The following is a 14478-nucleotide window of genomic DNA, read 5'->3' as shown; positions in this document are numbered from 1 at the left end:
TCATGTTGTTCCTTTGCTACCAACTCTCCCCTAATTTTATAAGAACATAATTTTAAACTTTGCTTGTGGTGACTTCACCTTTAACTAGACGATGTTTCAAATACTTTAAAAAGGTGGGGGGGACCCCAAGGTTTAGCAGGATTACCAAAGATAACCACCACTGAAGTGTTTAAGCTGCAGTAACAAACATACAGTTTGGATAGCAATTGTATGAAGAGCTGAGTAATGGAGCGAAACCCAGCATCTGTTGAGACAAATATACTCAGCAACCAGATGCAAGACGGATGTTCATAGTAGTTCCAACCATCACTTAAGTACAGAAATCATATATCCCAGTCACTCATTAATAATATAGTATTGCTTATTGCCAAAAATTAGCTACCCTAAAGTATGGAAATGCCTTTGGAAATCCATTTGCATATTTTGAAATGAAAGCCTAATTCATACAACATTTGCTAAGAACTGTCTAAAATTTGACTATAAGGGATTAGGTCCTGTTGAAGGGTAGCTTATTACCATCACTTATTTAATGTATTTTATCCCACTCTCTGAGCGGCTTACAAATGATCAACAATAAGGTTTGCAATCTAAAAGGCAGGTCACACAAAAAAGGAAAGACTGGGATGAAGGAGGGAAATAAGTCATTTCAAGCACCAGCTCTTTGTTAATATAGTTTTATATTTTAAAAAAACTTTCATCTGCTGTAATGCTTTTAAGCTACAAATAGTTTTTTATGGCTGTTTTAAATAATTTTAATGTTGCACTTTAGTGAGGTGTTGTAACCCAACTCAAGAGGGCAGATACCCTGAATGGTGGTCTAGAAATCCATTAAATAATAAAAAATGTGTACCACTTTTCTGTCCACAGCAGAACCCAGTTCACTTTAAGAGTTTTGCATACTTAGGGAAGAAATATAGCAAAAGTATTCCTGATTTCAAAGCACGACCCATTCAGGGTGGTTACACAGATAGCAGTTATTTCTCTTTCCACATAGATTCCCTCCCAGCAAACCAGGCACAGAATGTGTTGCATTAATTTTTCCCCACTCACAGACTTTTATCACCATTTTAATGTGAAAGCTACCATCCACTCTTAATACTAAAGGACCAAGTAGTTTTTAACTCATCCTTCTCTTCCCGCCACCCACCTGCTACAAATGAAAATTAACAGCCAAACTATTTTCAGGACAACAGACCTCCGAGCAAGAAGTAAAGCAACTTACCGACTTCATCCTGAATCTCCTCAGCAACCGCTGGCACATTGTAAAGCAAGGAAAGAGACTGGTTCATGCGTTCATATGTCACACGTAGGTGTGTCATAACCTAAAGAATTTTTGGAAAAAACCCCCACAAAAAAACAAAATCAGTTTGCAGTCATGTGTCAAGGCCAATGAATCACCATGCAGTCCCCAGGGCAAGCTGAATATTTTTCAATGTGATTAAACTATGTAGCATCTTCCACTCCAAAAGGTCTGTGCAAAAAAGGTGTGCTTTGATCAGACATCAAAATGTATACAAGTGACAAACCAGATGAAACTCAGAGGTTGGCCATTCTACCACTTACCACCGCCCCATGAATGCCACATGGCATTGCAACTGCCAACAGCGCCTCCCTTGCTCAACACCTGACAGGTCCATGTGAGAGATGCTCCTTCAGATATTTTGGGATCAAATAGTTCCTCAGGTCAGCATAAGCACCTTGAATATGCAGGTCTTTAAAAACTGGTGTAATATGTGCCTGGCCAGGAGTGCTAACCAGCACCCTGGTGGCTGCATTCTGCACAAGTTGCATCTTCCAAACTGTCTTCAAGACCAGCCCCACACAGAGTGTGTTATGATAGCCCAGTTTTCAGGTTATTAGAGCAAGGATCACTGCAGCTAAGCACTCTCTATCCAGGAAGGGCCATCGTTGATGAACCAGCCTGAGCTGGAAATAAGCCACCGGAGCCACCTGGGTCTCAAGGGTCAATAGCAGGCCAAAGAGCACCTGCAAACTACTAACGCAATCTCTCATTGGGAGTGCCACATCATCCAGAACAGGTTGTCTCCTCACTTCCCAGATCCGAGAACCCACAACACATATAGAAACTCCATCAAAATGCAGGCATCGCCACTCCAACTCTATATTTTCAGAGAACGAGACAATTTGCGGTCCTGTCAACCTTATTGATTTTGTAGTTGAAAATCCATTAGGAAGTCACTAAGTAATTCACTCCTGTCATCCATGTCACAAAGAGGTCCGGTTCTGTGGCAGATGTCTTCAGTGGTATGCTTTGTAGCTGTTCCCACCCATGTCAATGAGGATTAACTCTCATTAAAATTGCCTGCAAAAACTAACGTCAGCATGGCACACAAGGTTGGGAACAGGCAGGTGAAGGAATTCCTAATCCATGTTCAAAAGGAACAATCACTTGCATGGGCTGGATCTGCCTGCCTCGCTCTGGGGACTGAAGGGAAGGTGAAAAGGATAAAGGGGATGTTCCCAGATAAACAAGAAGCAGCAAGACAATTTTAACCAAGAAAAGACAGTTCTTTCCTTGCAAGAGCAGAATGAACTTCTGCTTGTACGGTGGGACTTTACCTCTCTCCTCCTCCCCACACAGCATCAAAATCTGCTCCACAGGATTGAGAGAGCTTCCAGAGCAGATTTTGGGGGTGTGTGGTGGCTGCAGTGGGTGCAAAGAGGGATGTAAAGTCCCACTGCACTAGTGGAAGTCAACTCACACATTACTGGATCCAACCCAGAGTTTTATCTTCCCTACCAGTGACTGACAGTTTGCCAAGACTGAAACTTCAGGTGATTCCAGGTCGGCAGAATCCTATGCTCCCATGGTTATTTTTCTTAAACTTTACGGATTCTAGGGATTGAAGCAGAAGTTCTTAAGAATTTTCAGGTGCTGTCTGCTATTTTAATTATTCTATATTTTCTTTGCCAGTTTTTAACTCCTGCATAAATGTGTGAGGGTATTATTAAATCTTTGGCACACAGTCTAGAAAACTCCCTGTTAGGAAGCATCTAATAAGAAACTACAAATGGAAAGAAAAGAATTTTCTCAGCAGTACAGAGGTGTCCTTGGCTGCAGAGATAACTGAATGGTAAGCCTCATTGTTCTATACAGTATGCCACCAGGCCATCAGAAAGCCCTTATTCACAGCACTACCACATACTCACAGAGATGGGAATATTTAAGTAGTCCCTACTGCACAAGTTGCTCAATTGCATGTGAAACAGATAGGCTATGGCAACACACCCCTGGCACCAACATATGTGTTTTGCATCCAACCAGTTCACCCATGGAGCAACATGCATCAAACGATTATTGCTTTAATATGCATAGCCTGGGATTTTTGGCAGCCTGCTAGAAATGTCTAAATCGACCCAGAGGGGATCAGAATGCTGAACTGCTCCTAGTTTTCCCCATGGAAATGCCTCTAAAATGGGGTGTCCTGTAAAATGGGATGCCTCATGAGAATACCATTACAATGCAATAATTACTGGGGTGGGCCACATATATTCATAAGCGGTGCCGAGAGGTCACAATAATGAATCAAGGAAAACTGTTGCACAATGTAAGGACATATACAAATATATATATATATATAGTCAGAGAAATTGAATGCAGAGCAGCGTGCAGGTAACTCTCAACTTACACTTACTTTACCTATGCAATAGCAGCTATGCATGGGTGGGAACAAGCAAACCCACTCTCCATTTATTTATCCCACCACCACCAACACCAGTGCAAAGCTGTGGCTGTGGGCATACCTGGCTTTGAGAAGGTGGTGCCTAGTAAGGAGGTGCAAGGCTTTTGGGAAGGAGGCAGGGACTCTTAAGATCCTGCCAGAGCCCTTGTACCTCCTTCGCAAAGCTGGGTAACCAGCCCTCCATCTCGCAGAGGGCCTGGTTACTGGCCAAGGTGGTCACCCCCGTGTAAGTTGTGAGTTACGTGTGCTACAAAATCTATGTACAAAGCCTGACCTCTTAAAAATTGTTATTAAAAACCCCATGATCCTACTACCTGACAGAGAGTATCAAATATTTAGCAGGTATCATCATACAAAGAGGGATACTAGTTGACATTAATCGACTGCAAGCTTTGCAAACTTTTTTTTTTTTTAATGCTCTGCTTCTTAATTTATCAGTTTTAAGAAATCAGCATGTGCACACTAATAAAAGTTGGGGGTCTCTGATGGACATGTTACCTGAGATCTGATCTGGGCGGCTTTTTTGGGATCCACCATACGGACGTGCTCAAAGTGCTTGAGGGTGTGCTGCCTATCTTTCTGCTCCGCACGCACGTACTTCTTCAGCATGTTAAACACGTGTCGAGGCTGCGGAAACAAAAATCAAACAAGCCCACATATATAATTCACAGACCTCAGAGCAGAGTGTGATTCAAAGTCATCTCCAAGGAACACGTAAAGCCTAAATTCTAAGCGCTAAGGACACTCAGCCTCCTGAATTAGACCAATGGTCCACCTAGTTCAGAACTGTCTTCTCGCAGTGGCCAAACAGATCCCTGTGGGAAACAGGCAAGCAGGACTTGAGCACAACAACACTCTTCTCACGTATTTATATATATATATATTGCATTAATGTAACATTTTTATATGCAACTGTATTTTTATAATGTTTTGTTTACGCTGTCTTTGTTGCTTCTTTTTTGTATAGTGCTTAGAGAGAGCAAAAATAATTTACCAGAATAGTTGTGATTCAGGTGACCAAGTAGCTCCAGGTGACCAAGAAGCTTTTGTGAACTGGGAAATATATATATTTTTAGGTCATCTGCTGTGTTAGAAATTAGCTAGGCGCCAGGCGCGTTTTGCAACTGGCATGGATCCACTTGCAAAATGTCAAGAGAAAGGATCTGAAATATTTTCCTTGGAGCTTGAATTTGTTGTATTCTGGGTTGTTTCATCTGGTGTTTTAATTTGTTGTAAACTGCTTTGAGATTTATTCTTTAAAATATAAAGTGGTATAGAAATTAAAATAATAACAATTCCCAGCAACTGGCATTCAGAGGCATGCTACCTCTGAAGAGTGGAAGCAGAGCACAGCCATAATAGCTAATAGCCACTGATAGCCTTATCCTCCATGAATTAGTCCAATCCTCTTTTAAAGCCATCCAGGTTTGTGGCCTTCGTGGCCTCCTATGTAAGTGAGTTCCATAGTTTAACTATACAATGCATGCAGCAGTAATTTCCTGAATCTTCTAACGTATTTCAGCTTCACAGGATGACCAAGAGCTCTAGTCTTATGAGATAGGGAGAAAAACCTTTCTCTCTCACTTGCTCCATGCCATGCGTAATTTTATAAGCCTTTATCATGCCACCTCTTACTTGCCTTTTCTCTAAACTAAAAAAGTCCCAAAAAGTCACATCACTGATTTGTTAAACAGGATTATGATATCAGCAGTTTTATTGTGATAGCCAGTGTGGTGTAGTGGTTAAGAGCGGTAGTCTCATAATCTGGGGAACCGGGTTCGCGTCTCCGCTCCTCCACATGCAGCTGCTGGGTGACCTTGGGCTAGTCACACTTCTCTGAAGTCTCTCAGCCCCACTCACCTCACAGAGTGTTTGTTATGGGGGAGGAAGGGAAAGGAGAATGTTAGCCACTTTGAGACTCCTTCGGGTAGTGATAAAGCGGGATATAAAATCCAAACTCTTCTATTTTCAGTTCCTTTCCTAATGATCCGTCACATGATTTTGACTTTTTCACAGCTGCCACATACTGGGTTGACATCTTCACTGAGCTTTCTATTTTGACTCAAATGTCTCACTCCTGGTCACTGACCACCAATGCAGACTCCATGAATGTGTATGTTTAAAATTAAGATCCCCGCCCTCCGCAACATGCATCACTTTATACTTGTTTATACTGAATTGCATTTGCCATTTTACTGCCCATTCATTCAGTTGAGCAAGGTCCTTTTGGAGCTCTTCATAATCTCTTTTTGTTTTAATGATCCTGAATAATTTATAATTTTTGTTTTGTTTTTTAAAAAACTGGTGTTACATTGTCCACTTTCCAGTTTTCAGGTATGGAAGTTGATCTTAGCGACAAGTTACATATTTCAGTTAGAAAATAAGCAATTTCATATTTGAGTTATTTGAGTAATGCTGAATTCCACCCAATACATATAAAATATTAATAATCCAAATCTTGCAGTATACAACAGCTGGAATGTATTTGACAGAATTATTTTGTAAATTAAAATAAAATGTCTGTTCCAGGTTGATATCTAAAAAGCCTTTAGGATAGCATCTGGTCAAGTATTCTCAGCTCCGTCCTGTCATATCCTCCAGCACATTCCGTTTCCACTGCTTTTTGTGCTGCATAACTGCATTAAGTAATACAATTACTCCTTTTTTGAAAAAGCACCACAGTTATTTACATGTGCAATGTTAGATGTGCTACTGTTTGATCTACAATGCTTTACTCTAAACAGCTCTGAGAGCTTTGTTACAGACAAATAAAGGCATTAAATAGACAGAATTACATGGTAAAAGGGATTGCTTTGGGCACAGCAAATAACTCACACTATCCAGGTTGATTTTCTAGGTTAGTTCACAGCAGCAGCACAATGCCACAAGCTGCAATACCATGCATTTTCCTTGGAATGAAGGACAACAACTGTAGTTTTGTCAAAACAAAAACTGTTCAGTACATTTTTAAAAGAAGTTTCATTTGAGCAATAGCATAGAATTTTAAGCTGTACTGATGTCTCTCATGAGCAGATAAGATTCTTGAAATCAGAACTGACTGTGCTTACATATAACCAGATTGGGTGGGCAATTAGCAATTCAAAGATCCAAGAAAGCAGAGGAACTTCTGTGTGTAAAAGCAACCCAAATTCAGTTTCTCAAGGTTTATTTATGAATGAGATCACTCAAATTCAACATTTTTCAAGAGTCATCTTCTGCTGCTTTCATTACTAAGGAACGTATTTCATGTAAGTTTCTAGTTCTACAGAAGGTTACTTCCCACAAAGAGGAAATAATACTAATCTAAACAAATCTGTAATTTACAAGATAGGTAATTAATTGTCAGTTTTCCTAGTTATTCTAAGTGAATACTAGGATTTGGATTGTGTGCAATGTAAATATTTGATTTTAACCTGCAGCTGTGGAATTTAGGATGCCAAGGAGGAAGCTCTGATGGTGTTTCCTGCTTGGCAGGGGGTTGGCCTCGATGGCCCTTGTGGTCTATTCCAACTCTATGATTCTATGATTCTATTCTATCATACAGGAAAATGTATAGAGATGCGTTGGATTCATACAGAGCTGCACCTATAATCTAAAATCATGGTTCTAGGATCACTTTATAAATTTTGAGATTTACCTTGTAAAGTAACAAATGCTTAGTCCTCTTTGATCTTTGCAAATTTCATTGGTGGTATTAAGGTTAAAGTAAAGATTCGGAAGATAAGACGGCAACCTCTCCAAAACCTGATATCCATTTGTAGTATAGAAGATTAAGTTGGTTCTTTTCTCAGGATAACTTGTGGATACAATGGAACCTTGGTTTTCAAGCATCTCAGAAGCCGAACGATTTGGAACCCGAACGCCAAAAACTCGGAAGTAAATGCTTCCGTTTTTGAATGCGCTTCAGAAGTCGAATGGCTTCCGAGGCACATTTCTCCATTTGCTCCATTGAAACTGCCAACCTCTCATTGCACCTCGGTTGTCGAACGGTCTTCCGGAACGGATTACGTTCGACAACCGAGGTTCCACTGTAATATATTTTCTGTACAGTGGTACCTTGGTTTACAAACTTAATCTGTTCCGGAAGTCCGTTCTTAAACCGAAACCATTCTTAAACCGAGGTGCATTTTTCCTAATGAGGCCTCCCGCCGCTGGTGCCCTTCCACTGTTTGTATTCTGTTCCTAGACTGAGGTAAAGTTCGCAAACCGGGACCAGTTTTGCGGAGTTTGTAAACCGAATCTTTCGTAAACAGGACTGTTCTTAAAACGAGGTACCACTGTATACTCATTATGTTCTTTTCCCAACCTGTTGCCCTCCAAATGTTTTGGACTCCCACTGCTATCAGCCACAGCCCACATGTCCAATGGCCATGGGAGCTGTAGTTCAACATTCCTGGAAGGCACCAGACTTGGGAAAACTGAATTAGAGTACAGTTTTTCAAGTACAAAGATAAGGTTAACTACTGATAAGGTTAACTACTGATGCTAGCACTCATTGCAAGAATTACACAACACCAATACCTTTGTTTGAGTCATTGACCTTTGTGGTCAAGTCTTTGCTGCCTGATGAAATAAAATGCATTTAATAGCAACCCCACCAGCTGCCTTTCCATTTGGCTGCAGAAGAGTTCTGTGTTAATTTTTAAAGGCTGGAAAGAACACACTAATAGCAGAATCCAGCTCTCCACAATGTAGCTGAAAGTGAATAGTGAAACAACCTTGCTGAAAATAAGCAAGTCTTGATCTATTCAGAGCTGGGATGGGAAAGATGGCTGCCTGCCACGGATGCATTGCAGGGGGTTGGAATAGATGACCCTTGTGGTCATTTCCAATTCTACAATTCTATGAAACTGGTTGGCAACCCTATTTATCCCACCTTGGGTCCAATGATGGAAGGCAGGGAGGATGCAACCACCTGGAAGACCATGACTGATGAAAGAGAAGTATTTTAAAATATACTAAGCTATTTTGGATCTCTTATTCTCCAAAATGGATAACTGCATCAGCCTCTATCAAAGATTAAGTATGCAGCATCTATAATTATTGGATCAATATTGTGTTTTAAATATTTATAAGCACATGCAAAAAATTCCAGATATGGTTTGTCGCTATCCCACCTGTATGTTGTGTGTCTGTGTGAATTAAACAACTGGGGGGAAAACATTACTCATAGAAACCAGCAGGGGCTGTCTGAGCTCTATAGAATAACTTCCCACATATACAGAACTTATTTTCACTCATCTTATTAATCTTTGTCAGAAGACATATTCGTTTTTACAATTCTGACTTTCCTTGTTTACACACATTATACAGTATGCTCATCAATTGTGATAGGTATCCTAAATTATTGATTACCGAGACTGACAAATTTCTTGCCAGTCTCACATCAGACAGAATCGTAATTCTCAACTAAATACACTATAAATAGCAGTAACACCCCCCCAAACCCACATCTTTGTGGGCCTACAACTTCTACCTACATATTTCTTCCTCTCCTTCTATAGCCTAATGTATCTTCAGAAAATGCAGAATAATTTTGAAAATATATTTAAGTTCTTGCCTCTCTACATTAAACTGTTTGGTTCTGACAGTGCACAAGTATTCCATTCTGCAACTCTTTTATTTCTATCCTAAATATCTGTGCTTGTGCTATGTACCCACAAAACTAGCATGACAGGCTTTGTAACACCATGGGTGCTAAATGTAGAATGCCAGGTTGTTGCATTATTATTTTAATCTGGAAAAAGCAACTTGGGGGTGGTGGTGTCCAGTCATGACCCTTTCCTTATCTCACCATGGTCCTGAGGGCAGCCCTCCCAATTAACACCAAAGGGTGCAAATTTCCAGGTGTAACAGTATCTTTGGAAGGTGATTCCATCAGCACTACGGATGGGAGGAATGGAGCATAAGAATGCAACATCAAGTCACATGTAGTTTGGGTACAGCAGCTGGTATGCTCCATCCTAAAACAGTTCTATACTGGTTCATCAAGTTGCTGGATAAGAAACCTCAGTTGCTATCAGGATTGTCCTCACAGGTATGACTAGAGCACACACTGGCAGAATTTTCAAAAGTTGCGCCACTTGTCACAAACACTGGTTAAGATTGATTTAACCCTCAGGTTCAACCCCCGTAGCACTTTTACAAAACTGTGTGAAACAAGTAGTGAACTGGCACAGGAAATGATTGCAGTCACATTCATACCATGTCATATGAGGCAGTGGCGTAGCGTGGGTTGTCAGCACCCGGGGCAAGGCAAGTAATTTGTGCCCCCTAACCCGTGGATTTGCGCCCCCTAACCCTAACCCCCAGATGTTGCGCCCGGTGCGGCCGGCCCCCCCTGCACCCCCCACGCTACGCCACTGATATGAGGGAAAAGAAAACAAGGTTGATTTGTAGCACATACTGTATTTTGGACAATATATTCTAGTGATTTCCCAACAGCAATAGCACTGAACTTTTAAATCCATGCCGTATGTTTAAAGGAATGGTACCATTATGTGATCTCTGGTGACTTTTAAGAGATCTTTAAGAGAACTTAAGAGAAGGCTCTCAACTCCATACAGAAGTACCAGGTGTACTTATAATCCCAAGCATGTTTACTCAGTGGGTTCAATGGGGCTTTTCTCACACAAGTGTGCTTGGATTCGCTTAGGTGGAGACTAAGCCCCACTTGGACTCAGTGGAACTTACTTCCAAACAAACATGCATAGGACTGGGCTGCTGACCTATGCTTATGCCAATCCTTATTTTGCTTACTTTGGGAGGGACAGCCTGCAGAGCGGTGATGTAGTTCTCCAGAGCAACACGGCGACGGTCATTGAGCATGGCTTCAACTCGTGCCATGTGAGTCTCCACTAGCTGCTGTCTCTCATTTGCAGCTTCTTGTTCCAACGATTCCACCTTCTCTTGGAAGTGCTGTTGTAGAAGAAACACAAGTTGTCACAAGACAGCAACAGGGAACTTGAAACCAGCAGATGCCACCCAACTGATTCTAAAATATCCCATTTTTAAACTGACTTGGAATTGCACTGAATAAACTGGGAGCTTCTGGCATTTAGCGTTTCCTGCATTTCTTATTATCGGGTGCTGCCAATCTTTCCCACTCTCTAAAAATCATGGAAATGACATTTCCGCATGATCCAGTGATGTGGCTTAGTTTCCACTTGGACAGCCAACAACATAAAAATTGCTTGAGTGTGCATAATCAAGGAAAGAGAACCCATTCTTCACCAAGCTAATGATCAAAAAGCACAGATATCTTTTTCGTTTCCTTTCAAAAAAAGCAGGTAATTCTAAACTGAAGGGTTTTTAAAACAAACAAGCAAGGAAGGAAGCAAAAAAACTGAAGAGGTCCCAATGAACACTCAGCTACATCTTAAGCATGCTGGGCACCAGTAGCTGGACATGTCAGGCACTGACAAGGGCCCCAGAGGTTCAGCTCAACCCCTCACAGGCCTGACTTGCCTGTGTTGCCACTCACTGCCACCCCATTGGGCAGCTGTTTTAGCAGTGGATGAGTGATGGTACTCCTTCTGGATGGGAACTGAGGCGTGTTGCTGTGTTGTGGCAGCAATATATAAAAATAAAACCATGCAGCTGTGTGTGTGTGTGTGTGTGTGTGTGAGAGAGAGAGAGAGAGAGAGAGAGAGAGAGAGAGAGAGAGAGAGTGTTCAGTGTTAAGGCCCCAGCAGTGGATGAGTGATGGTACTCCTTCTGGATGGGAACTGAGGCGTGTTGCTGTGTTGTGGCAGCAATATATAAAAATAAAACCATGCAGCTGTGTGTGTGTGTGTGTGTGAGAGAGAGAGAGAGAGAGAGAGAGAGAGAGTGTTCAGTGTTAAGGCCCCATCGGTGTCACTGTACAGATGCTCGCCCTGATCTTAAATTTGGAACCCAAATACCCAACAGGCACACAGAGTTTTGTATGCACAGTGGTTAAGCTCAGACTTCTTCACAGCTACACCTCACAGGTGATGGGTACCATATCATCTTCATCACAGAATTCAAAGAATATGTAAAGCATCCATGTTAAGATCACAAGGAGCCTCCACCCATGCTTCCTTCAAACTATAAAGATGTGGCAAATTGCACTGACAGGGCTGCAGCATGACTGAACATGGAAGTCCTGACTCACACAATTTTCAAATTACATGGAGAAGATGTAGCAGTATCCATCTCCTTTTCTCAAAAGGACGATCAGCTGTATTGGTATTGTATGACCAGGATTTAAGCCACCTAGACTTGTGAAGGCAGGTTCCACATTGTGTTGAGGGAGTGATCTCCAAATTCACAGGACAGAACAAGTAACCCTACATTTTCGAACCTCAAGGTACACACTGGAACTCAGTTTGGCTACACATTTATTTTTATTTTGCAATCCTAATTGGTATGGAACATTCCTTTTCCTCCTTACCTGGATGACTGCCTTTTTATCAGCCTTTGGCAAATTCTTTGCTTGGTGTTCTGCCTCCTCCCATTCCCTCATGACCTGCCCAGACATAAAACACAATACAAGCAAATTGTATTAGGTTCATACTCAGAAGGTGATTTGAGATTTTCTGGTGGTTGGAAAAATAAAATTAATCCAACAAAGCTATTTTGTGCTGGCACCCACAACACTTTTTATCAATTTATGATTACAGGCACCCGATTTTTATTTTTACAAAAAAAGCAGCATTGTTTTAGGGTGTAAATTTTTAATTATTAGCTCATGTATCCTCCCAATAATGAGCACAGAGCAACAAAACTAAATGTAATGTATACACTGCCTCTCAAGGACAGGTTTCAACCCTGCTACTCTGTCCACCCCACCAAGCTAACTATGACCAATATGAAAATAATTCAGGTTTTAAATGGAAAGCTGGAAAACAAATGGGCAAAAATTGAGTTTCCCTTCAATATACCACTTGCTGTGAAGTGTTTTAGTTTTTCTGCAGCAATGGCATACGGCTAAGATCAAACTGACAAGCAAAATAACACACTTCTGAAACTCTTTCCCACAATTAGCGCTCTGAATTTTAAGGTCCTTCACAACAGGCCTTTTCTTTTTTGAGGGGGCAGAAACTGAACAGTTATATGAATTAGTGAGCAGATTCTATTACATATTATGCTCAGGGATTATGAAACACAGAAGGCAGATGATTTGTGAAACCATATATTAAGAGATCAGGTTCTTCATTCCCTAAAAATCCTTCCCCCCCCCCCCCCGCTTAAAGACCAAAGTACCTTGAACATTATTGAATCTATAGCATTAATTTAAATATATGTGTGATCTGTGATTTCATCTAACATACTTTTTAAATATAAAAAAGAAAGCTTAAAAGCAGCCAAGGCATAGGGGAAAGAAGACTGAGACTGTGGGTCTGCTGTAGCTTTATTTTGTGTGTGTGTGTGTGTGTGTAGATAAGTATATAGATGATAGAGATTGATGATAGATAGATAGATGATAGATAGATATAGATATAGATAGATGATAGTGTGTGTGTGTGTGTGTGTGTGTGTAGGTAGGTAGTTTTGGAGGGGAATGGGGAGGTTGCCTGTTGTTGTTTTTTTAAAGGGGGTACAATATTTTGCCTGTTGTTCTGGAATGGAGGCTGTAAGCGCTGGAATTTTTTTCTTCAGTGAACCTGCTATTTTGTGGTAGCTTTGTTAGTTTATTAGCTGTGCCTCCAAAATGGGGGAGTCCTGAATTAAGAATCCATGCAGCTACATCTTTTGTTTTTGTTACACTAATTACAGACACTGCGGGTGGGGGTGGATAACTGGGCTCGCAGTGTGTGGTGTTTGCCACAACCACCCCAGGCACAACACACACAGCTAAATGTCACTGGTACCAATGGGTACTTTTTAAACTAAGCCTCATTGCTGTGCACCCCCAATTTTTGTGGTGTGTGTGTCTGGGCAAGGAAGAGACAAATCTCCCTTCCCTTCCTTGCTGTGAATCTAATAAGAATCATTCCCTTGCGGCTATAATTTTTTTTTTAACTAAACAAAAGATGAGCTGAATGCTATGAAATTAAGCTTAACATATAGTTCAACCTTAATTTTTTCCTTTACCATGAATTATGATATTTGCATTCACACCCACCAGTTTTGCTTGCAAATGCTTTATGTACTGTTGCTTTAAGTACAATTCTTCACACAATAGGTTTTTCCTTTTGTCTTTTTAACCAACCTTCAAATCTAAAGTGCACATGGCTAACACATTCTGTGGAAATCAGCATTACAGTGGTACCTCGGGTTACATACGCTTCAGGTTACAGACTCCGTTAACCCAGAAATAGTAGCTCGAGTTAAGAACTTTGCTTCAGGATGAGAACAGAAATTGTGTGGTGGTGGCGTGGCAGCAGCAGGAGGCCCCATTAGCTAAAGTGGTGCTTCAGGTTAAGAACAGTTTCAGCTTAAGAACGGACCTCCGAAATGAATTAAATACCACTGTATTGCCAATGTGATAAGACAGTATTCGGCTTGAGCAAGTTTTCAACATCTCTCATCCACTCCTCAAACATTTTAACTATGAGGAAGGTGAGATTATAAAATGGCAGGTCATGAGGCTGGTCTGAAGAGATGCAAATTGGGAGGCCCAGAGTTCACTCTGGTGCAGGGATGATAAATACCTTGCAGAACTTGAAGAGCATGATTATCTTTAAAAAAATAAGACACTGGCCCAAGCTGTTATTTTAGCAGGCTATGTTTTTGTCATCAGTTAAATCTGAATGGTCTATTTACTCTAGCTGGTCAGAAAAATTCATCAGCTTCTGCCAGACACCAT

General features: G+C 41.0%; 1 protein-coding gene across 4 annotated transcripts in view; it reads right to left on the bottom strand.

Annotated features, from left to right (window-relative positions):
• The window catches only part of APP (amyloid beta precursor protein), a 142577-nt gene that overhangs the window by 23151 nt on the left and 104948 nt on the right, over positions 1-14478 (bottom strand). For all 4 annotated transcript variants that reach the window (XM_083500351.1, XM_083500352.1, XM_083500353.1 and 1 more), the window contains 4 exons: positions 12121-12195; positions 10464-10622; positions 4203-4331; positions 1223-1322 (listed from right to left, as the gene is read on the bottom strand). In XM_083500351.1, coding sequence (XP_083356477.1) covers positions 1223-1322; positions 4203-4331; positions 10464-10622; positions 12121-12195 — 463 coding nt within the window. The remainder of the gene's footprint in view (positions 1-1222; positions 1323-4202; positions 4332-10463; positions 10623-12120; positions 12196-14478) is intronic.

This window comes from Podarcis liolepis (assembly GCF_965112155.1).
Source record: "Podarcis liolepis genome assembly, chromosome: 4".
Classification (NCBI taxonomy): Eukaryota; Metazoa; Chordata; class Lepidosauria; order Squamata; family Lacertidae; genus Podarcis; species Podarcis liolepis.
The sequence above is the reverse complement of the archived record's forward strand: the minus strand, read 5'-3'. Positions and strand labels throughout refer to the sequence as shown.